The 26822-nt window shown below is 47.0% G+C and overlaps 1 protein-coding gene across 9 annotated transcripts; it reads left to right on the forward strand.

Moving 5' to 3' along the window:
* The first annotated feature begins 255 nt into the window (after positions 1–255).
* Positions 256–26678, forward strand: THRAP3 (thyroid hormone receptor associated protein 3). Of its 9 annotated transcripts, none has more exons than XM_041417499.1 (14): positions 256–389; positions 5349–5407; positions 8916–9143; positions 9427–9509; positions 13024–13184; positions 16322–17227; positions 18625–19365; positions 19887–20059; positions 20495–20606; positions 20862–20946; positions 23227–23411; positions 23989–24181; positions 24778–24927; positions 25195–26678. In XM_041417499.1, exons 5-14 carry the CDS (start codon positions 13048–13050, stop codon positions 25414–25416), a joined length of 2904 nt encoding a protein of 967 aa, XP_041273433.1. In that variant the 5' UTR covers positions 256–389; positions 5349–5407; positions 8916–9143; positions 9427–9509; positions 13024–13047; the 3' UTR covers positions 25417–26678. The 9 variants fall into 9 exon arrangements, with proteins under 9 accessions (XP_041273433.1, XP_041273431.1, XP_041273435.1 ...); XM_041417497.1 differs by having other exon boundaries at positions 8919–9143; XM_041417500.1 differs by lacking the exon at positions 256–389 and adding an exon at positions 4832–4987.
* The last annotated feature ends 144 nt before the right edge of the window (positions 26679–26822 follow it).

A 26822-nucleotide genomic window follows, 5' to 3' on the forward strand; every position in this document is an offset into this window, starting at 1 on the left:
CAAAGCGGGAGGGTTACAATAGGGCTGGACGGGAGAGGTCCCGCAAGGCCCCTTTGGCGAGGGCCGCGCCGCGCCCTGGCGGCCCGCACGGCGCAGGAGGCCGCGCCCCGTCACCGCCCCCGCCGCCATTTCCCGCCCGCGGTCCCGCTCCCCGCCGGAAGGGCTGCGCGCAGTGCCGCGCCACGGGCGGAGGAGGAAGTGACGGAATGGCGCGCGCGGCGCCCGCCGGGAGCTGTAGTGCGGTGGAGCGGCAGGGTTGGGGGCGCTCTGTGCCGGCCGGACTACGACTCCCGGCGGCCCCCGCGGGCGCGCAGAGCGCGCGCGCGGGCCGGAAGTGCGTGAGGCGGAGGGGGCGCCTGGTGCGGAGGGGCCGCGGCGGAGCGGCGCCGGTGAGTGCAGGGGCACCGGGGGGTCCGTGGGGTCGCTGCTCCGCCCCGCCCGCCGCCACCGGCAGCTCCCCTTACTCCTCCCTCCTCCCCGGGCCCTCCGCAGCCGCCTCGCTCCGGCTCTGCCCACTCCCCCATCCCGCCCCTCCTGGGCCTCACCGCGGCGCTGCTCCCCCCCGTTCCCGGTGTCCTGGCCCCGCATGTCCCCGGGCGAGGCTCGTTCGCGGCTCTCGGGACCGCTCCGGCCCGGCCCCAGCGGCGCCTCGTGGTAGGCCTGGGCCCGGGCAGGCCTTGGCGCCTCCTCGCGGCCCCGGGCCGGTTGGGCCTGCCCGGCCCTTTCCCGGAGCCGCCCGTGGTCCGATGTGCTTTATGCAGCCTGCTCCGCTGTCCCGTTCCCGGAGATCCCTGCCCTCCGCCCGCGCCTCTGGGCCGCGCCCTTTACGTTCCCTGCTCCGTCGGTCTGTCCCGGAGGTCCCGTCCCGATGTCCGGGGCTCCGCGTGCTGCTGCGGCGCGGGAGGCGCTGCCGGGGCCGCCGAGGAGGCGGGCGGGGCCCGGCACCTCGAGGGAGCCGCGGCCATCGCCCCGCGGGTGTGCGGCTCCCGCCGCGGCGCTCGGCACCGCCCGTTCCCCGGTGCGGCGGGGAGGATCGGGGCTCTCTCGCTGCCTGCTTTGCGTCCTGCTTGCCCGTGAAGTTCGGCTGAACTTGAGGCGATGTGGCAGAAGAGGCGTTGCAGTGGCTCAGACACACGTGTGAAGCCTGCGTCTTCATTTTCCGTGTAGTCATAAAGGGTTTTTCTGCTAGTTGGTGTTGTTTTGGGGAAATGAGCATTTCTAAAAAAGCATTTCAAAGCCTGCCCAAGGTGATTGTTGCTGGGTTTCCTCCTGGACGGGGTTCTGGGTGTTTGTGTGGAATGTGACATGGTAAGTCCGGAGTAAGCAGTGCTCCATAGAATCACCAAATCATGGAATGGTTTGGGTTGGAATGGACCGTAAAGCTCATCCCGTCCCACCTCCTACTGTGTGCAAAGTGATACCTTCCACTATCCCAGCTTGGACACTTCCAGGGATCCTGGGTGACCTGTGCCAGGACCTCACCACGCTCTCAGGGAGGAATTTCTCCCTAATCTTCAATCCAAACCCACTTTCAGTGTGAAGCCATTCCCTGTGCCCTGCCTTGGGATGAGCAGGTGAACTCGTGTGTGTGTGGTGTGTGCAACACCATCCTCTCAGGACCTGTCAGATGTGAGGGACTCCTTGATTTTTATGTGCACAGCGATGTGCCAGGTGCTGTGGCACAACAACAGATTTGTTGCTTGAAATGAACAATTTCAAACCATTTGGATGGATGATGGTCTGGGTTGTCTTGTAGCTGGTGGTGGAAGAGAAGAGCCTTTATTGCTGCTGCAGCAGCAGGGTCACATCAGCAAATGGACTTTTCCAGGCTGCTTTTCCTGAGAGCACAATTAAATCATCCAGTTCCTCTCTGGAAGGAGTCCTGAGAGTTCCCTCTCATGGGGAGCAGGGGCAGATGCTGTGTCAGTGCTGCTGCTGTGTGACATTTCGGGTGGGCTTTAGTGTGCCTTTGGTGGGTGCTGGGCTGGGAGAGCTCGCAGGGATTGGGTGTCACAGCCTTGGCTCCACTCACTCAGAAGGTGTTTCAAAGCTTTGCCTCCCAGGTTCCCAGAAGAGAGTCAGTGCAGGCACAGGAAAGCAAGTGCTGGGATACAGCAGTGCCTTCCATGGTTGCTCTGTGTCCTGCTCTGGAATTTCACAGGTGCCCAGCATGGAGTGGGGAAATGGCTGGCTTTGTGACCTTTCTTATGGGTTGCACAATCTCACAGCAGATGAAAGGACAAAACAAGACAGTTAGTGTAGAGAGCTTTTGCAAATGTACGTTTTTGTGTCATAGGATCCTCTGGAGGGTCTAGGGCCTTGTGATTTTTGTCTAACATTTCTTTGGGTGCTGCTACGTATTTTTGAATTGCATCCTTCCTTCTAGGAATTATTGTCCCTGCTTCAGCAGGAACAGGGAAGGCAAGTAAGTACTTTAATGGAACAGTTTCCTCCAATGTCCTTAGGCAGCTGAAGGTTGGGAATGCAGTTCCTGAGGCAGTACTCTGGTGGATGGGCCTTGGGTGTGTGTTCCACTTGAGTATGATTTGGAAATGCTGCAGTCTGGTCACAGGGGGTTGCAGAGTTTTGGGGTCTGAACCCTTCCCCTCCAGCTGGGGGTCCTGTCTGTGGGGTGAGGAAGGTGCCCCTTATCTCATTTTCACATCTTTTTTTGTCCAGAGATCCAAAGAGGAAACCTTTTACCTGTCAGGTTATTGCAAGGGGAGATCAGGCATTGGAAGGGAGGGGCTGCCCAGGGAGATTTGGGGTCCCCATCCCTGGAAGTGTCCAAGGAGCACCTGGATGTGGCACTCAGTGCTCTGGGCTGGGTGCCAAGGTGGGGATCAGTCAAAGGCTGGACATTATGATCTTGGAGGTCTTTTCCAACCCAGATGAATCTGTGAAGAGATGACCTGGCCCTGGGGAGGAGGTGCCTTCCCAGAGTGCTGTGAGGAGCAGTGGTGCTCTGGCTGCAGCCACACGTTCACCCAGACTGTGTTGGCAGCAGCAGGTGGAGCAGCCACAATCCCTGCCCTGTTCTTTGTCTGCAGGAGTCCTGCCCATGTCCCTGCTGAGTTATACCCTGCTGTTTCCCATCCTTCCTAATTCCCTGCCTCTCTGTGAGTTGTGTGTCTCTGGAAGACAGTTCTCTTGTCAGTGCTTCAGCAAATGCTGTCTGGGAAAAGGCTTCCCTGGACACTGGGGTTTGGACCAGCCATGTGCCCTGTCCTTCACTTCCAGTTCTTTTTCATGGAAGTAAGGCTTTGTCATATGTATTGCTAAAAAAAAAAAAAGGATATTCTGCTGATGGGGTTATGATAATCATTTAGCTGTCTGCTGCTTTCTCCAGCTGATTTAAGTCAGGAAGTATGTAAATTATTAAAGAAAAGAGTCATTTGGGCCCTCACAGTGAGGTACAGGAAAGCTGGTGAACTCTTTCTGGTATCGGTGTTGCTATTAGAAAACAAAAATGTTACGGTTATAAAACACCAACTCAGAGTAAGTGACAATCCATGCACATCAGCAGATCTAAATTTAGTTTACCTGTTCCCACTTTCTCTGTTGTCAGAGAAATGTTGCTTTGGGAGGCCTAGGGAGTGCTGAGCTGGACTGGATAAGCCTGAGGATGCTTTTCATTGCAAGGCCATGATGTTCCCTGGTTGTATCCCTGAAGGAATAGAGTGGTTTTGCCAGAAGTTTAAGTATTTTTCAACTCACTTGGCTTTGTCTTTGTGAAAGGACAGTTTGTCATGTTGGAACTCGTTAATTGTTTGAGCAGCCACAGAGCCCTTGATCTTTTTCTCCATTTCTGGAAAAGTTTACAGTATCCTGAGCTGTGTTTAATGGCTGCACGTGCCAGGGATGTGGGGTTTGGGTCGTGTGGTTTCTTCAGAATTACAGCGGTACAGGGAGTTCTTTGGTGAGGCAGGAATTTCAGGATATTTAACCACATATTTCAGGCCATGGACGTTGGAAGAAAGAGGAGTGGTGGTGGCAATTACAGAAGCTGTTCTGGCTCCCTGGGGAGCTTGTGCCAGATGATGGTGCCAGGCTGTGAGACCACTGGTGGCAGTGGGGCTGTGCCAGTGGCCCTTGAGCTGCCCCTGTTCCTGGCACGGTGGTGCCCGTGCTGGACAGGCCTGGGAACAAGGCTTAAACTGCTCTGTAGGATTCTGTAGTGAGTCCCAAGATGAGGAAGTTGTTAAATTTGGCCCCAGCAGCTCATCAGGTCTTTGTTGCTGCTGGTGCCAGGACAGATCTGTGCCTGGGAAGGAGCCGGTGCCATTTTGTTTCCGGATGAGAGGCTGTGTGTGTGGGTCTGGAGTCTCCTACCCTAAAGGAAACATCCTTCCCCTCCTCACAGAGAAACTGTGTTAGGAGAGCCTGAGCATTGAGGGAGTCACTGCTGGGAGCTTGGAGAAGTGAAGAGTTCCTGCTTAATTTAGCTTTATCATGTCAGAGCTATGAATAGTGAAATCACGGGATCACATTTCATGCCAGCTGGGAATGGTGTTTGCGCTGCCTCACTCCATGGTAACCGGAAGCTGCCGGGCATTAAAAAAAAAGTGAAGCTAGTGGCACAAAGAGATGGCAGCCGGCTGCTCTGGGGGTTGTTTCCCACCCAAGGAGGGGTTTTCTGTCCCTGCCCTTGCTCCTGTCACACCTGAACACAGCTTGTGCCTCTCTGGTGTGCGAGAGTGAGGCCTGTGCACGGCCCTGCCCACGGCCCCAGTGATCCCAGAGCGAGTGCCCTGCTCACAATTTCACCTCCACAGGCGTCACCCGGCCATTTTTAGCCTGCCATGATTTACAGGGTGAGGTGGGTGTGCAAACCCCGAGGAGCCCCTGCTGGGACCGCAGGGTGCGGGGCTGGCTCGGCCGGGCGCTGCTGCTGCCCGGGGTCACTCCTGCCTTTGGCTGAGTGAGAGCAGCTGAGGAAAGCGGGGCAAGGAGCCCCCCGGGAGTGGCTGCTCTGGGAGCACTGAAGGTGATGGGGCTGTGGGGTGTCAGGCTGGAATTCAGTCCTCCAGGGACTGGGGCTCAGCATTAATGATGTTAACTAACCTTAACACGGGGCTGGACATGTGATACCAGGTGCATGGTGAACATCGTAATTTACACCTGAAATAATTACAGGAATTGTTCCTGTGGGGCTGTGGGTGAGGTTGGTTTCCTGAGTTAAGACCTGTGTATGCACCGTCTGATTAGATGAGGTTGTTTTGGCAGCCTTTTCTTACTGGGACACTGAGATGAATGGCTGAAATTAGAATCCTTTCCTGTGCTGCTAAAATAAAAGGATTTGCCAGTGTCTGGTTTGGTTTAAATTTGATTTTCCTTTTTTTACTTAGGTCAATCGCTTCTAAAGAAGCAGTGTTTAGAACCAGATTTGATGGGACACTTGTACAAGGTACGTGAACATAGCATGGAAAATTCTTCAAATAAGTATTCAAATAAGTGTTCAAATAAACTTATTCCATATGTACAGGATTCCTGTGGACAGGCATTTCTCTCTGAAGTTTGTCAGAGTGTAGGGATGGCCTGGTCTGGTGCCTTGTCCTTACAATATTGCCACAATTAAAAACCAAAAAAAATTAAAGAACTTTAAATGTTATACCAGGTCATGGAAATCCTTTTCCTTGTTTTCCCCTGAGGTAGTGGGATTCCCATTAAGGTAGAGATAAATGAAGTGCTGGCTTGAGAATGTATGAGTAGTTTTGCTCTTTTCAGCTTATAAATGAAATTTGATGGGGTTTGTATTTTCATAGGTTAAATGTGTGGAGAGTTGTAATCCCTCAGGAGATTTTTTTGGCTGTAACTATACTGTGTGTTGCAGAAGAAGTTCCAAAGACCCCCCCCACTCAAACAGTTTTGCTGTTACTTGCTGTTTATTTGGAAGCAGAACTTCCACGTTTTTAAGCGTGCGTGTCGCCTGCTGGGCTCCAGCTGGCAGACACCTGAGAGGATGGAAATGTCCTCGAGGGTGCAGTTCATCCTTCCGTTGCTGAGAGCTTCACTTACATGCAAGTTTGAATTCTTTGAGTTAACTAATTTGTGAATAGTTTTCTTAGGGGGGGTAAATGGGACCTTTTCTTGCTTCTTGTGGGGGTTGCAGAACTCCAGGCACGGATTCCCAGAACAGTAGGGCTGTGCTGTGAGGAAGCCATCAGTTTGGGGAAAGACCTGATCTTTCTGCTTTTCCCAAGCTGTGTAAATTTGGAGGGGAAAAGCTGATGAAATAGGTTTTTCCCCTTTTTTAAAAAATTATGGATGTTTTCTTCTGTGTTTAACAGAAATTCCAGCCGCCCAACTTCTGTAACAAAAGCACCCAGATTTTTAATCAGCTTTTTCTTGGATTGTTTCCTTGAGCTCCCTGTCACTGAACTGTCTGAATAACAACATAGGACTTTTTAAGCTCAAACATTTATAAAACAGTGTCTCTCAAATAGCCAGTTTCAAAAAGTCACTGACTGAGGTTTGTAGCTGGTCAAATTAATTGGAAAGGGATTGTTCAGCACTACAATCTGCAGAATCAGTTCTTTCCACAAGAACCTGTAAATACTCTTCCAACCATTCCACAGAACCTGCTTCTAATTATCTGAAGCCAGGGCTGGAGCTCAGGGTTAAACTTCTTTAGGGATTAATTTAATGGTGTGAAAACCCAAATGTGCTTGAAGGAAGATCTTAATTTTGGAAGCACATAGACTAGAGAGAAATTGAAACTGTTTGCTGACAAATTTGTGTTTCTCTTGCTGTGGCAGAATAAATTTGAATGTTCTCCCCCAAGTATGTTGAGCACATGTTAGAGTAGAACACTCTGTTTTGTGGTTAAGTTTTTGGTAATTTTTCTTTTAGCAGTGTTGTCTGGGACATATTTTGCTGAGGAGGTCGGTAGGTGTAGTTAACGTGTGGCTTTAGTTAATGTGTGTAATAAATCTTCTGAAAACACACTGGTATTGGATCTGGAAAGAGAAATCATTCTGCTTTTTGTTCCCTGAAAGAAATTTGATTATAATGAACATTTTAATTTGCTCCTCCCTGGCTGGCTGTAGGAGCTGTGCAGGTGGCTCTTCCCTTCCCCTCAAGTGTTCCATTGCTATAAGAACATACTTAAGGCATCTTGCACCAAAAATTAGCTTGAAAAGGAAGAATCCAGTAGAAAGTGAGGTGTTAGGAGATGGGCTCTGAGCTAACAAAGATGAGTCTGCACTTGCTGCTGCACTTCAGGGACATGGAGAGAGCTGCAACTCTTTATAAGCTTATTTTTGCAGTGATTGTTGTTGCCTCATTATACGGAGCACACTTTGTAAGGTATTTTGTGGGATTATTCTTTTTTTTCCGAATGAGCTAATCTTGTTTGGGTTTTGGGGCTTGGGATTAGGAATTGTAGAGCTGGCTCAAGGAGAATTAAATTTTTTTTTCTTTCCTGATAATGAGGGGTGTTGAGCAAATGAAGGAGCAGTTCAGCTGTTCCTCCCGAGCTGAATGTCTGTGCTGGTGACACCAAATGGATGCCAAGAGGCTCGGGCAGAAATATTCTCTCTAATGAGGTGCCACCTCATTTGCTTTGAGCCTCACAGCAAAATAAACCACAACAGCTTCACTCAAATGCTGGCCAGTAGAAAGCAAATTTTTGTTTTCCTACAGCACTTCCAGAGAGCTTCCTACAAAAGCTTTTACAAAACATTTAACATTTATGAGCTGAGTGTTTGCAAACACTGTAATGGATTTGCAAACCGCTGTAATGGATTTCACCACACCACGCTTGTGTCTGAGGCATGTGCACAAGCCATGTCACTTGTTTCCAGGTGTTTTGGGGTTTATGCTCAGATATGAACACAAACAGCTGCCTTGGCAGGGAGGTGCATGCTTCATTTCCCTCTCCAAGCTGGCCAGCTGTGGTGCTCCCTGTGCAGGATCCTCACTGACACCTGGGGATGGAGTGGGCTCAGCTGGAATGTGCCAGCTGGCTGTTCTGGGCAGGGCTGTTCTGCAGCAGCTGGGGAAGGGCTGAAATCCCAACTCCTGCTGCCTGAAAGACCTGGAACAAAGGAGTGGAAGATGGAAAGAGTCACAAAGTAACACAGGCCGGTTGGAAGCAGAGAACAGATTCCTGGAAAAAGGCTTTTTGACAACCAGCAATGTTTTTAATTTGACCCATGACTTGGCACATGGAAATGTTCTTTACAGTGTTCTGGAATAAGAAACTCCTGGACTATGATTTCCACTTCAGCAGAGAGTGTTGAGCACGTTTCCCAATTCACTTTCACTATCAGGAACAAAGGTTTGCTAGTCCTGACTGTTGTGTCTTGACGTGGTTACTTTTTCTGTAGTAGTGCTCTAAACACAAGAATAGTGTTTTTCTCCAAAGGAGAATCCAGGTTTTGCTCTGGATGGCACTTCTGTGTGTGGGATTGTAGCAAAACTTGGTGGTAACAGTGGTGTCTGGGAAGTAGGCAAAAAAACCCCAGAGCCCAAGGGTCACGAAGCAAGAAATAATGGGTATGGCAAACTCTGCCACTGTGAAAGGCTGAAAGTCAAAGATGTTTGTAAGATATAAGCTGAGATGTCTTTTTGCTGACATTTAGACAGTAAAAATAATAAAAAAAAAGTCTGTGGCTTTTTCCCAAGATTGGTAAGCAGGATTTAAGAATCACTAAACTTTGCAACACCACTTTTCCTCTTGGGTGAGAACAGGATTTAATCACCAGTTCGAGAAAGGTTTCAAGGCTACTTGAAAACTGTGCTTTTTTCCCTGAAGTATGGACAAGAAATTAATACCTTTAAACAAGTCTATTTTATGGCTGAACACAGAGTAAGTGACATTCTTGCTGTTAGCTCAGAGGTTTAATAACATGGAGTAATTTCTGAGCTTGTGTTTACTGTTGTTTTCTCTTCTAAAACCTCCACCCCTCCAGCAGTGCATGGAAGGATTCTGAAATGTAACTGTAGACCTGTCAGAAAAGCTCCCAGTGGACTGGTGGCTCCCTTGGATGACGGCGATATGCTGATGGATGAATTGTCAGGAAAAGAATTGTTTCTGTTGGCTTGTGGATTCCTTTAACAATATGGGAAAATCCTTAGTCCTGAGCCCAGTAAGACCATTCAAATGGGCTGAGAGAAATGACTCCAGCACGGCTGTACAGGTGCACTGACAGATGTGTGTCACAGCAGGTGGGATGGGGCAGGGGAGGTGGAGCAAGGAAGGAAGAACACTTAAAATTTTGAAAGCATGAACGATCGTTTTGAAACCTACATTTTTCATAAAAGTCCATGGAAAAATTCCTGGTCAGCTGTGGTGTGTGTGTTCCCTGAAACACTGGGGATCTGATGAACCTTTTGGGTGCAGCAGGAGCTTAGGGCAGCCAGTTCATCCCTGGTGGCAGTACAGCAACGCATGTACAAAGGTATATTTTCTTCTCATTTCAGGTTTTCTTCTTGATTTCATAATTGACAAAGCTGAGACGGTGAAATCTGACAGAAGGGTGCAAGGTGTGAGCCTGCTCAAGCAGGTAGGCACAGCAAATAAAATAAATATTCACAAGAGGTAAAACTGCCTGTCCTGGGATTTGTAGTAGACCTTCTTAGATCTCTTCTCTTCTGGGCATGCTGCAAGTTAGACTGGTGGTAAAATTCTGCTTTCATTGTTGTTGTGCAAAAAATAGGGAGCAGGTTTAGAAGAGAAAAGTCAGCCATGTGTCTTGGAATGTTTGGACTTGTCTTCCCAAGTAACTGCAAAGTATAAGGGTAAAGTAGAACAATTTGGTGAAAAAAATCCTGGATGTCCTGGAAGTAGTAGTACCTGTTTTTGTTTTTTTAATTCTATATTGATTAATCTTTGGATTTACGCCCTGGTGATTTTTGGGAGAAGAACACTGCTTCCCCCATATACCATAAGTGGCAGATAATTAAATGTCACACTGATCTAAGTGTTAAATCCCATATTGTGCCATGTGCCCTCCTCCAGCTTTTTCTTTGCTTGAACATTGCAGTGATTTCAGTCAGCAGGCTTAAAAGTTTTCCTTAACTATTGTGAACATTTAAATTCCAAAGCTTTTTGTGGAAGCTCATGGAAGGGCCCAGCTGTGAGAGACTCTCAGTGGTGACCTTTTTTCATTGCTGCAGAGTGGAGCAGAGTTGTGCCTCTCTTTTGGGTTCTGTCAGGAGGTAAAACATTAACTTTCCTGCCACTGTTTCCTGACAATAGTTTGCCTTCAGGGCAAAGTCCATCGTGGTGCTTTAGTGGGAGCATTTGCTCCTCTATTGTTTCCATCAGTGGTCTGCTGGATTGCCCTGAGGGTTTGGGAATGGAGAAAGCAAAGTTTGCTCTATGCAGTGTGGTTTTATGACAGATAACAAGCTGTCAGGTGTCTGTTTCCCAGGGGGTGGTGCCTTACCAGAGCTTCTAAACTCAGCACACAGATCACATCCAAAAACTCTGGATGTTTTTCGATGGGGGACTGCACTCCTTGGGAAGATCTGCTGGACAGTTTAGAACTATGCCTGCAGAGGAAACAAACTAAAAAACCAAAAGTTGAAAATCCCTGGCAGTGCTTCCAGCAGGACATGCCTTCCAGATGAGTGTAGCCATGCTTGCCTGCTGGGAGAGGAGATCTGCATCAGGCAGCAGCATCAGCCTTGTCCCTTCCCAGGTGCAGAGGAGCTGCTCTTGGGGGGTTCTGCAGCTGTAGGAAGGGAGTGGGACTCTGCAGGGCAGATTAAGGATGAGTCCCTGTAGCACTGTGCAAATGCTTCTGCTTGCAGTCCCTGCTCGGGGCCAGACACAGCAACTCCAGGAGCTCCATGGGCAGGGGAAAAATGGGAATGGGAGGTCAGCAGCCACTGCTGTTCTCAGAGTTTGTCTTTGCTTCACTTACAGGCACCTCTTTATTTAAAAAAAATAAAATCCTTTTTATAAGAGCACATGCTTTCAGAGCAGGGTATTTTGCTGAACATATTTTACCTGAGTCAGTCATTCTTAAAACTAAATGTGTATCACAGTGAGTTTACAACTGCAGTTAGCTCAGGGGAGCTGACGTGACTCCAGTGTTCAGTTTGTTTAACCTTTTAAGTGCTGATGGAGCATAGCAACTCTGTTTCTATCCTAGTAGGAGTTACTTCATATGTTAGGAATGAATCAAGTTTAAAATGTTGGCAGAGATAAAGAATCCAAGACGTGAGCGTTTGGCACACGTTGCACACACCAGGGTGGTTTGGCTGGGAAGTGCTGTAGATCAAAGTGAAAGGCAAAAACTATTAAGCAGATCAAAGTGGTAGTTTAAAAATCTATTTTGGGGTCTTCTTGGGATTTCCTGAGAGTTGGTGCCACATCTTCTGTATCTTGCAGTAGTTCCTGTTACCATTTCTTCTCCTTTTCCATGTTTTGGTTTCCAATGCTCAGCGTTGGATTGTTGTGGGCAACAGAGTAGGAAGTGTTGCAGGAAGTGGTTCAACAGACACATTCAGTGAATTAAAAGGAAATACTTAAAAATTATCTTTTCCCACACTCTTTCTCTGAAAAATCACCAAGCACGAGAACAAACTTTGGTTCTCAGTGGCATTATCTTTTGATTTTCATCCCTGGGGCAACAGGGAATAAAACAACATCTGTTGTTTCCTAACAAAACAGGAACATCAATTTTATTTTTTTTTTCTGCATGCTTTCTGATGTGGAATATATTCAAATACTTCAGTTGAATTGATCTAACATCTTTAGTATAGTTAAAGGGAAGAACAGGAGCATGTAACATGATTTTTTTAAATAAAAGTCAACTTCCCATTTCTAGCAAGTCCCAGCTCTGGTGGAACCACCATCCACTCTCCCAGCAGCTGCTCCTTGTGCTGAGCATTGTGTTTTTCCTAGAAGTGCCCTGTAGAAGTTGAAGCCTTTAGTAACCATATATGTAATTTTGGAGAGCCTCTGGAAGTGAAGGCATTGCAAGTCAGTCCTCTGGAATTTCCTTAAAATGGATATAACAGCAGCAGCCACACTTGATCAGTTGTGTTTATGTACCTGAATGTCTGTATTTTTAAACAGTGGGGTAAAAAAAAAAAATGTTTGTGCTAACATAGTTCCTTTTTATTTCTGGCTCTTTTTCATTAATCATTTTAGGTGGAAAGTTTGTTGATAACTTACTGAATATGCAATTAATGCAAATTTTCCTCATTGGTAAAGGAGAACAAATCAGGGAGGGTGTAACTGAAAGATTTGTGTGGTCAGACTATTCCCTGAATCATCTTCTAAGGGACTTTCTAACCATTACCTGGATACATGCCTGAAAATAGCCCAGGTAATTCATAATTACAGCTATTTTGAGTCATTTAATGCAACAGTATAATCTCTTCTGTCTCTGAATATTTGGAAGGACATCTGATCTATTTTGGCTGCAACAGAACTCTTGGCTGGGTGATCCACACTGGTGACTGATCACAGCAACTGCAGGAACTGCACAAGCAGAGAGGACAGGACTGACCCTGAGCAGAGCTGTGCAAACGGGGTCACATTCCTGTGTCTTGGAGTATCAGCTCTTTTTTGATTGCCTTTGAAAGTTTAGATAAAAGTTTACGGGGTGGGTTTTTTGATGGTAAGCTTTTTTATTTCTTCCCTGTCCTTTAAAGCAGTGGCAGCTGGCTGCACAGACAGGGATGTGGCTGCAATTACATGGAATTGTCACTTCCATGGGGTAGCTTGCCTGTAGAGGTGTCCTTGCCTCAGCCAGAACCGTGGCTCTGCCTCTTCCTAGGTTTGCAGTAACTTGGCACTTTAACTGTCACACTCTCATTTGTGATTACTCTGGGTTTAGAGCCTTTTATTCTTTTTGCATTTTCCTCTTTAGACTGAAATGAACCTTCTATTCTGAGCCCAGCACCATTCATCTGTTCCTAGCAGGCACTTCAAACATTCCTATTTCCAGCCTTATCAAGCTCCACGTCCCTGGAGTCTGTCAGCCTGCCAGGTGCTGCCTGTCCTCTCCTATCAACCACATGCTTCATTTCTCAAATACTCTATTTCCCTGTTTCCCTCAGGTGCACTGACAGGTGCTTGCAGAGATGTCTAAAACTAACAAATCCAAGTCTGGCTCGCGTTCCTCCCGCTCGAGGTCTGGATCGAGGTCCCGCTCCCGTTCCTTCTCCAAGTCCCGCTCCCGTTCCCGCTCCATCTCACGCTCGAGGAAGCGCAGGCTGAGGTGAGTGTGTGCAGCCAAAGGGTGGAACAGGGCTTTTCCTCCCTTGCAGGTGGTTTGTCACTTAGCTCCTTTCCAGGGAAAGACTTTGATTAGATCCCAGGACAGATAACGTCCTGTGTGTCAGGCTGTTTCCTGCCAACCTGTGCTGTTTGGGTGTTTCATAAAACAGAATAAATTGTGAATAAATAAATAAATTAGGAGAGTATGATGTTTGTCAGCACAGTCAAGATCTTTCGTTTGAGACTTTGGCTTTTTTGAGGAGCATTAATGTAATGGATCCCAGACTCAAGGGGTCTTTGTAGATGTCATTGTGTGCTTTTCTCCTCCTGAGAAGTGAATTCAAGCAAGTTTTAGTATCAATTTTAGACACTGCTGTGAAAGGTGAGAACAATTCTTGATATATTCTTGATAATTCTTCCCTTGCTCCTCCCCTCGACATTCAGGAGCCAGGTAATAGGGAAGATCTTCCTGGAGGGATAAAGTGGATAAAAGATAATTTTGCTGCAGTTAATTTTAAGAAATGATTAATATGTGTAATAGTTGTTCCTGTCTCCCTGAATTACTTCTGAGCAGGCCAGTTACAGGCTTGTGTCTTCCCTGGATGTTTTTTTCCTTTTTTCTTGGCTAAGCATTCTGCATCTGGCAAAGCCATTCCAGTTGGATGGGGTGTAATGGTGTTCTCCTGCCTTTTCACTCATACAAATAACACGTATTCTGAAAACCACTGGGCTGTGAACACATGCAAGTGTTACCAGTTAGAGATTTTAAAAGTCCAGAAGCTCTCATGAATTTACAGTTGGAGAAAAGACATGACAAAACTAAATTAGAGGCGGAGACTTGAGTCCAACCGAGCCCTGTGCAGAAGAAGCTGGAATGATCCGTGCTCATTTGGGAATATCTCCTAGCTGTGAAGGAGCTTTGGCAGTTGAGAAAAAGGCACCCTGAAAAAGGCAAACATGATTGTTTCCTCTGTGCTGCTGCTGAAGCTACTTCTGCTTTATAAATAATTCCTTTTTTTAAAAAAAAGGAGTCTGAATGGAGGGGGTCGGCCCAGCCCAGCCCCCCTGCCTGGCCTTGGGATGTGCTCCAAGGTAGGTCTGGTGGGATCTCAGCTTAAAAGGCCATTGCTGTGTACTTGAGGATGCACCACAAATTGTTTTATTCTTCTTTTGGTAGGTTTGCTGTTTCTCCTAAGTTACAGTGCTGTGTTGGAGTCTGCTTAATATCTTCTGCTTTCTTTATGACTTTATTTCTCACTTCTTGTAAATGCTGAGGATTTAGACCTGGAGCAGTGCAGTTACTGCAGTTCTGGGAGCTGGCAGAGTTGGGGGAATTATTACTTTTGGTTTTTCTTTTACTGCATAACTTTTACTGTATTTTTCTAAAAAGATTTCTAGTAAATAGTCTGCAACTTTTGGAGTGAAATCTTCCTGCTGCAGCCTCTCTAAATCACTAGAACAGATTTTGGAAGCGTCATACGACAGGTCCTTGTTGATAATTGATCACAGATGCAGCAGTTGTCTGAAAATCAAGTGTCTCTGTTCCTCATGCCTTGGACTAGAGCTTCTTATAATTGGTCCTTGCCTCCTGCCTCTCTGCTTTTCCTTCTGGTCGCTATTGTTTGAATGAAGAAGTGTCTCAGATAAGTTTTTTGCTTGTTTGAAGGATGGAAGAATCTGTTAAAGTGGTCATTAAGCTGTTTTTGAGCAATGATTGGAGTATGAATAAGAGTTTCCTGCTAAACTCTGACCTGTTTGGTAGGAGGAAGAAATTAAAATAGAACTAAAGTTCATCTCTGACTGCACATGTGTGCTAACCATGTAGGAATTTCAATGGCAGGTTGTTCTCCCTTGGTTCTGAGGGTTTGGGATGTGAGGAGCAGCACTGAGATCTGTGTGAGGAAGTTCATGTCCATTGGAGTACCACCAACGTGTGTGTCAGGGCCAGAAGTCAGAGTACAAGAAAGGGCTGTGGAAACTGTTCCAGTGAATGTTATTTACTGAAATTCCATTCGGAAAAATCTCTTTTCTATTTCAACTTCCTAGTTTGGCCAGTCCTTCCTGTAGCTCTGGCATCTGAGCTACAGCAGGACCTTTAAACAGTTACACAACCACAGCAATTTAATGGGTGAAGCTGTTGGGACAGTTAGTCACTGGAATCTGCGTTTTTCCAGGGTTTGTGCGTTCCTGGATTGGGGTTTTGTGGATATAGGCAGGGGCGTCCACAGCGGCACCTGGTGGTGCCTGGCAGGGAACTCCATGGGATGGTGCCACACGATGGGGCCATGGGATGGAGCCATGGGATGGAGCCACGGGATGGTGCCACGGGATGGTGCCACAGGATGGTGCCACAGGATGGAGTCACGGGATGGAGCCATGGGATGGAGCCATGGGATGGGCCATGAGATGGAGCCATGGGATGGAGCCACACGATGGGGCCGTGGGATAGAGCCATGGTGCCATGGGATGGAGCCATGGTGACACAGGATGGAGCCATGGGATGGTGCCGTGGGATGGTGCCATGGGATGCACCTTTGGGAGCTTAAACCCGTAGGGCAGCGTGCCCTTCTCCCCACTGCTGCCCTGCTGCTCTTGGGGTGTAGCCATTTATTGAACTTGCCTGACTGAAAAGTGAGGCTTCATCTGGATTATCGGAATTTTAAAATGCATCTGAAGTTGGGACTAGAGAGGGAGATTTGGGGTCTGTTGCAATAACTGTAGCATGATTTTTATAAAATATACTTCTTTGTGGGTGAGGTAGAACCATGACCTTGAGCTGTTGAGGGCTGGATGCTTGAGATCTGTCACTTTTTCTGAAGCTGGATAGCAGCCATTTTCATCCCAGCAAAACAGAGAGCAATGTGTGCTTATCATGGTCTCTGCAATGATCCTGAGATCAAATACTTGACAGTATCACAGGTACAAGTTATTTCCACTGCGGTTTGTTCACGGCAAAGTTAATACCTCAATCAGATAAGGGTAAACCAAAGGAATTTATTTTAAAAGCTTAGAAATGAGTTTTTCCAAGTCTTTTTAAAATATATCTTCAAAAAAAGTCATGGCAGAACAAACTCCAAAAATAAATTATGAAAATAAACTATAACCTAAAATATTTGTGTAATTTTTTTTTTTTATCAGTTCTAGGTCTCGTTCAAGATCCTATTCTCCATCTCACAATAGAGAAAGGAACCACCCACGAGTCTATCAGAACCGTGATTTCAGAGGCCATAACAGAGGATACAGGAGACCATATTATTTCCGTGGCCGAAACCGAGGGTTTTATCCCTGGGGCCAGTACAACCGAGGAGGATATGGGAATTACAGGTCCAACTGGCAAAACTACCGCCAGGCCTACAGCCCTCGCAGGGGGAGGTCGCGCTCCCGCTCGCCCAAGAGAAGGTCTCCTTCCCCAAGGTCCAGAAGTCATTCCAGGAATTCTGATAAGTCATCTTCTGACCGGTCAAGGAGGTCTTCCTCTTCCCGCTCATCCTCGAATCATAGTCGGGTTGAGTCTTCCAAGCGTAAATCCGGAAAGGAGAAGAAATCATCCTCCAAGGATGCCCGGGCATCCCAGGCCGCGGGAGATAACCAAGGGGATGAGTCTAAGGAGCAGCAGTTTTCAGGAGCCGGGGCTCAAGACGCCAAAGCATCCGAGGGATCAAAACCGTGGCAAGATGTGAGCAGCTATGGCACGGGCTCCACGTCCAGAGGGTCGGTGTCGGAGCTGAGCCCCCGGGAGCGCAGCCCTGCCCTCAAGAGCCCGCTGCAGTCGGTCGTGGTGCGGCGGCGCTCGCCCCGGCCCAGCCCCGTGCAGAAGCCGAGCCCGCCGCGCTCCAGCCCGTCCCCGATGGGCTCTGCCGCCCAGAGCGGCTCCACCTCCTTCCAGGGGGGCTCCCACCAGAGCCCCTTCGAGCACGGCTCGGCAGGAATGAGCCCCACCAGAAAGAGCCCGGTGTGCAAAAGCCCCACGCCCGTCAGTTCGCTGTATGGTGCCGCTCCGAAGGAGGAGGGCACAGCTCCCGGGGGAGGAGCCTTCTCCAAGAGGCAAGTGGAGTGTTTTGTGGTGCTGGGTTATTTTGTGGGTTACTTTTGAGGAGCCAGCTGCACACGTGGGTGCTCCATGAGCAGGGTGAGGGACTGGGGCAGGCTCCAGCTAGGAAGCTGTGCCAGCATACTGCCAGCTGTGGGCCTGGTCCTTTCTGAATTATGGAAAAAACACGGGCAGCCCAGAGTTGTGGGAAGTTGGAATTGGTTTTCCAACTTGGATAGTTCTTAAAGATTGTATATATTCCCTGCAAAAATGTTCATAGCCCGTGAACACTTGAAGTGAAGATTGCCCAAGGAGGTTTCTTGGCAGCTGGAAGCTCACATTTCCCAGTTACATATGTGTTGGTTATAGACATTTTTAGTGTTGCCTTCTGGAATTTTAAGGTACTGTAAATTAGAAGAAATTAATTAAATCCTACTGCATATCCTGCTGCAAGCAGCCTGAGGCAGGTGCAGCTGCAGTGCTCGTTCCTGTTTGTGTGGGTAAGATGAGAAACTAAAGCACCAAATACATCTCTAAAATGAAGACAGCCTTCCATGCAGAAAGCATCTGCTTCCATCAGTCTCTAGATTAATCCACTGCAGATTGTGCCCAAAGGTGTCACTTTGTTTTAAAAGATACAGCACCATTCACAAGTGCTTTCAAGTCTTTATTGTTTTTAAAGATGGTTTGATCTGATTCTATATTAAGGATGTATGAAATTTAAAAAGGGAAAAAACTCCTGTGACTCTTTATTTGGGCTTTCCAAAGCATGGAGCTGGTGTCCATGGGCTTTCCTGCTGTCCCACAGAGCCAGGGTTTTGATTTGTGAATGCTTTAAAACTGTTCAGATGCTATAAACCAGCTGAATTGTTCTCAACAGAAGTGTTTTATCTCTCCCAGCAGCATATTCTCCTCTGTTAACCTGTTTGCTTTTATTTGTGTTTGCAGTCTGTCATGAAATATTTAGCTTACCTATGAAACTTGCATCCCAAATTTGAAGTAGCTTTTGAGGCTTTTATTTCCAGTGTGTTGTTTAAAGCAGAACAGTCCAATTTGAAAGGTTTGATGTGTTGTTCTCCTGAACCAGGTTTGTAAGTAAATAAACCGAGTGGGTAAGATGTTCCTCTTTTCCTTCCAATGCATCTGTGGGTCAGCTGGGTTTGATTTGTCCTTGAGCCTCATTCCATCAGTTCTGCATATCCATCTCTTTGTACATTTGTTGAATTTAGTCAGAACAAAAGTCTGAATTCAGGCTGAGTAATGTGCTTGACATTTTAATTATTTTAGGGCCTAGAGGCAGCTTTCAGTACATGCATAGCTTGGTGTTCTCTGAAGTTTGACTCTTTGAACTGAAGAATTGACCTCGTTGAGCTCTAATAAGAAACCTTGTGTAATGTCTCTTTACGATCAGGTACCTGGAAGAGCAGAAGACTGAGAACGGGAAAGACAAAGACCAGAAAGTAACAAATGCTGAGAAAGAAAAAAGTAAAGAAAAAGGGAATTTCTCTGAGTTGGGATCAACAGATGGAAAGGCAAAATCTGACTCGTACGGATCGAAAGCTGACTCGGAGAAGGGATACCGCGGCAGCCAGTCGCCCAAGCGCTACAAGTTCAGGGATGACTTTGACAAGCTCAAGGTCCCAGAGTTCCACAAGGAAGGTCATTATGGGAAAGATGAAACAGATGAGCAGGACAAGAAAGACAAGGCAAAGGGCCGGAAAGATTCGGAATTTGATGATGAGCCCAAATTTATGTCTAAAGTCGTAGCGACTTCAAGTAAAAGTCAAGAAGAGGATAGGTCAGGAAAATGGGAAGGTGTGGTGTTCCTGCCACCTGGAAAAGAGAAGCAGAGGAAATCTGATGAAATGGAGGAGGAAAGCTATTCTGAAAGATCCAAAAAAGAAGAGAGACCAGGATCCAAGAGAGCTGAACCTGGTCACAGGGGTTTTGTACCTGAAAAGAATTTTAGAGTGACCACTTACAAGTCAAGCCAGGAAAAAAGCTCTTCCCCTCCACCAAGAAAGGCTTCCGAGGTGAAGGAGAAGCCAGGCACCAAAGTAGAGGGACTAACTCCTGGCAAATCCTCCTTTTCCATTACTCGTGAGGCCCAGGTCAATATTCGAATGGATTCCTTCGATGAGGATCTGGCACGGTAAGGATCTGACAGCTTTTGAGCAGTCTCAGTAGTGATGTTTTTTCCTGTTTTTCTTCCTGAGATCCCCATGTGCTTGCCAAGTGTGAGGAAGGCTAAGCAATATTGCATCACAGTTTGTGGTTTTGGGAGCTAGAGATTAACTTTTTCCTAACCTTTGCTGTGTAAGATTAGATTAGGATGCACCAGGCTCTGGGAAGAGCCCCACGTGGAGACAGGTACTCAGTGGCTTCTGGCTGAGGGAAGCTGACTTATGCTGGGGAGCTACTGTGCTGCTTAAATCCTTTTGATTCTCTGCCATGTGTTTTACTACTCTTATTCTCCACGCAGCATTAGAATAGTGACCTGAATTATCACAGTAACCTGGAACAGTGTGTTTAAAGATGTTGCTTTTGAGTATTTGTGGGTGCCTCCCTAATAACAGCATAAACCATCAGTGAGCTCCCAGCTCCTGCAGAATTAAACACCTTAAACTGCTCCCCTTCACCCCATTCTTGTTTCATGGGCTCTTCTTTTCCCAGTCCCAGTGGCATATTGGCTCAGGAGCGGAAGCTGTGCCGGGATCTTGTGCACAGCAACAAGAAGGAGCAGGAATTCCGCTCCATTTTCCATCATATCCAGTCGGCTCAGTCGCAGCGAAGCCCTTCTGAACTGTTTGCTCAGCACATAGTGACTATAGTCCATCATGTAAGAGGTGGGTCAGGAGTCCGTGTGTCCTCGGGGAAGGTTCACTCCTGCCTTGCCCAGATCAGTGGGGTTTGTGCACTCAGAATGCCTGGAGTTGTTTTCCAGCAGATGTTCCAGAGATGACAGCAGTAGCATGATCACAATCATCTTTATTTACATAAATACTCCTCTGCACAGGCAGAAGGTGTTCTTGTTTTTACCTGAGAAATATTCAGAGTCTGGGACTTAGAATTTTGTGTTCTTTGTGATTCACTCAAAGAAGTTTTCATTTCACTGAAACACAAAAAATTGAAACTGCTTTTTGTCAGCAGCATTAGAGCTCATCCCCACTGTGCTTCACTGACCTGCACCTGGGTTTTAACAGGCTGTGGGATGGGTGGGCTTTGTCTTTTTACAAAACTGGCACTAATATTTTGGTATTGTTTGTTCAAACCCCTGACAGAGCATCACTTTGGGTCGTCAGCTATGACGCTGAACGAACGCTTTACCAAATATCTAAAGAAAGGAATGGAACAAGATGCAGCTAAAAACAAAAAGAGCCCTGAAATCCACAGGTTGGTGCTGTTAGACACTGTCTTAACGTTGCAGAAGTATTCCAGATTTCATTTCTTAAACTCTGGAATAATTCCAGAATAATTCAAGTGTATAACTAGCTTCACCCAAAAAATGGAAAAATAAGGGGGGTTTTAAATACCTTTGGAAATACCGGTCTGCTTTAAAGGACATTTGATCTAAAATCTTCAGGTTTTTCTTATGAGCAAGGTTATAGCTATGTTTTGTTTTGTTTTGTTTGTTTTTTTTGGCTTTAGGAGGATAGATATATCTCCCAGTACTTTTAGAAAACATGGATTCTCTCAAGAGGAATCGAAAAGCTCCAGAGATCCTGGCTTCAAGGTGAACTGTTACTCTGATTAGTTTAATTCAACAAAATGAGTGCATTGGGCATGAACTTAACAGTGATGTTTTTGTTTAAATTACTCTCTACTTAAGTTTGTGTTTTTCTTTTAAGGATGGGCATAATTCTAAAAATGAACTACAAAGGGTTAATTTTTATTAAAAATGTATCAACAACCTTTGTGAAGTGGTTAGACTATGGTAAATGACCCCAAAGTCAATTGAGGTGAGCTTGAGAAAAAAGAGAGGATTTTTGGAACAAGTGCCCATGATGAGAGAAGAGACTTTTTGTGATATTTTTCTGCTTGTAAGTATGATTAACTCCATTGTTACGTGCAATTTTGCCAACCATGTTTTCAAAGACATGCATGTCAAAGAGAGGAAAGTAAAACTAAATGCTGAGCTAAAGCAGATACACTATTAAGCAGTTGATAAATTTTGTTCTAACAACTGACTGTGCCATTTCTGTTGATTGCTGTTACTTTAACATTCAGCACTTGTCTTAGATCCAGAGCATTTGGGAATTGAGTGTTTTAGCTTTGCTGAGTAGATGAATGTTAAGCCATTGCACTCACTGTAAACAATCATAAAAAAGGCTTAACGTAAAATGTTTAAAATTTTAACCTTTGTTTATTCACCTTCATACATATTTACATTGAAGAGATTTTAACCAGTCCTGCTGAAACCTTACTTGTTTCATATTTGTTTTCGATTTTTTCCAAACACACTTGTGGCTTGACATGGACGATGGTGAGATGGATTTGATGGGCCTGAACTCTGAGCATCAGCTTGGCAGAGTGTGTTATAAACGTGGTTTCCAAACAGCTCGCCAGCCTTCCGTGAAACAGACGTGCCCTCCCAAACCCAAATAGGTGTTTGCTGTGCCACATAAGGGAGCTGCTGCTGATTTTGTCACTTATCTGTCATCCATCGTGTTGGGAGCAGTTTTATTCTCAGAGTAGAAATTAAAGCTCTTTGCCTGGGGAAAGTAGAAGAGCAAAATACCAAAACAAAATGCCTGCTTTCACTCCTGCGTTATTTGACATATTTATTTAAACAAAAAAGTGGTTAGAAACTCATGTAAGTAAAAATTTAACAGCTAGAGAATTACTAATCCTTTTGTGTTTAATTGAAGGCGGTTAATTTGATGTATGTTGCATATCAAGTTGTACAGTTCCCAGGATGAGTGTTGTGTAAATGCAGTAGCAATGGCTGAGGCTGGGTGTTGGTACCAACATGGTGTAAGGCTTCCTGCTGCCCAGTTACCTGTTTGTCAAACCACAGCCACTGTCACTTAGGGCAGGCAGCAAAATCTCATCCAGGTGCCACAGGGCTCAAAGGAGGAGCAGGGACAACAACTGCTCCTTTCCCAAATAAACTCCTAATCCCTTCTTGAAGTACCAATTTAAATACAACTCAAAGCAAGCATTGCCAGGTGTCTTTTATGTTTGTTTTTAATTAGCAATGTAAATTTAGTTTTAATTTTTCATGCAGCTGGTGGGTTTTTGCTCTGTGAGACACCAGCTTGCTTTAGCAGACTTGGCAGGACTGTGGAGACACACACAGTGTGTCTGTGGGGCTTTGTGGCACCTGTCACACGGTGCCCTCCAGCCCAGGGGAAGGAGCTGTAGGTGGCATCTGCACTGAATAAATCTTCCTGACAGACAGGAATGCCTCCCTATCCATGGGATGTTGGCCTTCCCCAAACCCCTTGGATGCTGCCTTTCACTGCCTCCTCCTGCCCCTTGGATCACTAATCCTGGGTAGCTCCAAGCAGCAAAGAGCTTTTGCTTCTCCCAGAGTGTTACTTCTAGACCTGGGAATTAAAATCCCTCTGGCCCCTGCCCAGGTGAGGCTGCCAGCAGGACCTCAGGTGCACCCATGGGCTGTCAGAGAGCTCTGCCACACTGTCCTTGTGGTCCATAATCAGCTGGATGGGATCCCCAAGTTGTTTACATCCTTGCTGGCTGTGGTGTACAATAAATGTCAGCTTCCATGTCTCCCTCCCCTCTACCAGACTGTTTATTTTAATGCTGTTTAAAGAAGAGATTAAAAGTTTAAAAATCAGTGATTTTAAATGTAGGAAAATTGAATTCTGACAAAGGCAGACTTACTTTAGTAGTGCATTATTTGACATCTTAAAGTGGAATATTCATTAGTGCTCAGTTAAACTCCAGTTCTCCAGAAGTCTGTGCAGTCAGTAGCAAAGTAAATGGTGCTGAGCTGGGCCACTGCAGACCTTGTGTTCAACTCTGCCCTCCCTCTCCTCTGCATTTGTAGGCTGAAGGGAAATATAAGGACGACCCTGTTGATCTGCGCCTTGATATTGAACGCCGTAAAAAACATAAGGAAAGAGATCTTAAACGCGATAAATCCAGGGAGTCGGTGGACTCGAGAGATTCAAGTCACTCAAGGGAAAGATCAACTGAGAAAACGGAGAAAAGTCACAAAGGCTCCAAGAAAAAGTATGTAGGAAACCCAGTAGCCATTTCCTTGTGCCTCTCGTGTCTCTGCTGCTCAGGTTGGAGATGACACCGTGTACAACAGTTGTGCACACAGTTGTGCACCTGTGACATAACTCCTCCAGTGGCCTGAGCTACCCCTCTGTGTGTGGTCTCGCTATCATTGTATCTCTCAGAAACACTAAATAATTGTAAAAGGTAGATGGGAAAAGCTCCATGTGTCAGGATGGGTGAGTCACTTTTCCTTCTTGTTCCTGTTGTGTCAAGAGAGAAACAGCCGTGTTAAAATGACTTGGCTTTGATGTTCATTTCATCCTTTTCTATAAGCTTAATTTTCCATTTGACTAAAACTCCATGGATGCATGCTAAGCTGAGAGCAGATGGCGTAAACACCTTAGGAAGGAGCAACAAGTTCCTTCAGGAGAGGTCTTGGGCCCTGTGTTAAAGCCTCTTGTAGTAGGAAAGGGAAAGCATGGCAGTGATAGAGAGTGGTAAAGAAGTGGTTTTGTATCTGATGGGTCACAGCTGAGTGGCTAATGCTGTTGTGTCCCACTCCCCTCCATTCCCACCACTGGAACAGGAAACACCGACGGGTGCGTGAGAGATCCAGGTCCAGCTCATCATCGTCATGGTCCTCCCATTCAGTCAAAGCAGAGGAGTATCCCGAGGAGACTGAGGAGAGGGAGGAGAGCTCCACAGGCTTTGACAAGTCTCGGCTTGGAACTAAGGAATTCTCTGGTCCAAATGAGAGAGGAAGAGCAAGAGGAACCTTTGTGAGTGTTCTCCACCCCTGCCCCAAATGGTCTCCACCTGTGCCCTGAGGGTTGATTCCCAAAGTGGGCAGGAAGTGGCTGTTGTGTGTTCTCAGTTAAAGCTGCCCTAGAGGAGAAACCCCCAGGGTGATAAGCCCCAGTGGAATCGCTCCAGGTCTGGGGTATAAACCAGGCTGCTGGGGGTGTGCCGTGGGCAGCAAACTCCAGATGGGAGGAGCAGAACAAAGCCTGGAAGCTTCTGTGCCTTAGCGATGCTGAGCAGCCCGATGGGCACACGCTGTGCTTCCACTGGGGTTTGGCCACGCTCCTGTGTGCAGTCCATGTACAGAGGGGTCTCACCTGCTTGAGGTGGCCCTGAAATGCCTCTAGGTGATCTTCATCAGCTTTACAGGAGCTGGATTTGCTGTGTGTGATCAGATGAACTAAAACCCCGAAACCATGAGTGCAGGAGGTGGTGCAGCCCCGCTAAAGCTGTCCTCTTGCTTTAGTGATAGGTTTGAGAGGTGTTTTGGATGGGATGTTGGGTATCTTGGCTGGAGTGGGAGGATACTGCCTCTGCAGCTGTTCTATTTTTCTCCTCTGTGTTGCTGTTGCAGCAGTTCAGAGCTCGAGGGAGAGGATGGGGCAGAGGCAACTTTTCAGGCAACAACAACAGCAACAGCGGCGGCAACAACGACTTCCAGAAGCGCAGCAGGGAGGAGGAGTGGGACCCTGAGTACACACCTAAGAGCAAGAAATACTACCTGGTACGTACCTGGGTGCTGAGACACCCGTGCGCTCCAGGTGTGTCCGGTCTCAGGTGCTTTAGAGGCCAAAGCACCCGCTGTCACTGACGCACCAGGTAAGGCTTCGGGCGACGCTTCACGGGAGGCTGCTGGCTCCTGCCTAAAGAGAGCTTGTTCCTGCTCCCTGTAGAGTGGTTCCCATTAAGTGGATCCCCAAGGGCGGTCGCAGAGGCGCGGTGCAGGGCGGTGCCAACCTGTCTCACCTGCTGTCCTTGGCTTCCCGTGCAGCACGACGACCGCGAGGGCGAGGGCACGGACAAGTGGGTGAACAGGGGCCGCGGCCGTGGCGCCTTCCCCCGGGGAAGAGGCCGCTTCATGTTCCGCAAGTCCAGCACCAGCCCCAAGTGGGCTCATGACAAGTTCAGTGGGGAAGAGGGAGAAATCGAAGACGACGAAAGCGGAACGGAAAACCGGGAGGAAAAGGACGCCCTGCAGACGACGGCCGAGTAGCCGCGGGGCCCGCGCGGTGCTGGGAGCCCTGGCAGGAGGGGAGGGGTCAGGCTGGTGCTGGGGTGTCAGGGTGATCCCCACGTGCTGAGCGGAGCCCTGGAGAGCAGCTCGGAAACCATCCCGACGTTGTTTAACTGCATTTCCAGAGTTCAGCCTCCCCAAGCACGGACTGGGACTGACCCATCATTTACGCTCGGATCCACTCCTGGAGTTTCTCTTCCCAAAGACTTCCCTTCTGGACTGGATACGGTCAAGCGCTGGGTGAGACCCCAGATTTTCCCTTCTCTGTGACCTTATGGATGGTCGGTTATTTTTTGGCAACAGGCTTTGAGGACGATGTGGTTTTAGTTTGTGCCCACCTGACCTCGCCTGTCCTGACTTTTTGTTTCTCTTTTATAATTTGACCCAGTGGTAGTCGGGGTTCACTCGCCCGCTCAAATTTTCCTCCCCTATTGTGTATTCAATTTTCTAAATTCTGCTTATTTTAGGCCTTTACATACGTAGTAGCATCAATTCAGAGATAATTTTGGAAACTATTTTTGGTTCTTATAAATAAGAAAATAATGAAGCATGTGAGTAAACATCTAAATGTTCATTTGTTGGGACCAAACTGCTATGACTTTTTTTTTTTTTAAACTTTTTTTAATGTAACAGTTGAGTTTAGGGCCTTTTAAAAATTTTTGTTTTCCTTTTATGTTGGAAGTTAACAAAATTAGCATGGTTTAAAAGAGAAAAAAAATTACACCCTACTTCTGGCCACTGTTTGTGTTCACTATTAGGCCTGGTGTGTGCTGGACCCCAAACTGCTTGTAGCATTTGTGTCTCCTCCCTGCAGCTGGTTGTGACCCGAGTGCCCTTTCCAAGGTGACACAGTTTTCTAAGGAACTTCCGAATTCTTCTTGGGGAAAAAAATATAAATGGAGATGAGAATTTTTCAATATTTTTTATTAATCTTTTTATAAAACCAAAAGGCAGATTCCTCCTGAGCTGCTTGAGGACGGCCCTTAGGATGCATTTCTTTTTATCTTCTACTTTAAAGATATTCTGGAGCAGTTTGTGGAGGGTTCCCAGCCAGGTCGTGAGCCTGGGCGGGGAGGCACAGCCGTGCCCCTGCTCCCCCTGTCCCTCTCCCTAGGATTGCTGTGCTGTTCCCCACACACCAGCTAGAGTTTGGTTTGTTTTGACTTGAACAGTTCCTGTTTAGCAAAGCCCCGAAGTTTGTTTATGCAAATAAAATACAATAAAATAAGTCGTAGGTGTAACTCTGCTTGGTTTGTGTCCTGAGTTGCTGGGTGGGAGCCTGAAAGGAGCAACAGGGGAGCAACTCCCTGTTGGGTTTTATGCACTAATAGATCATTCAGCCCCTGTTTTGGCACTGATTGCCTGGGGACAGTGGTGACACTTGC

This window comes from Onychostruthus taczanowskii, unplaced genomic scaffold (assembly GCF_017590055.1).
Source record: "Onychostruthus taczanowskii isolate IOZ18803 unplaced genomic scaffold, ASM1759005v1 scaffold56, whole genome shotgun sequence".
NCBI classification, from domain to species: domain Eukaryota; kingdom Metazoa; phylum Chordata; class Aves; order Passeriformes; family Passeridae; genus Onychostruthus; species Onychostruthus taczanowskii.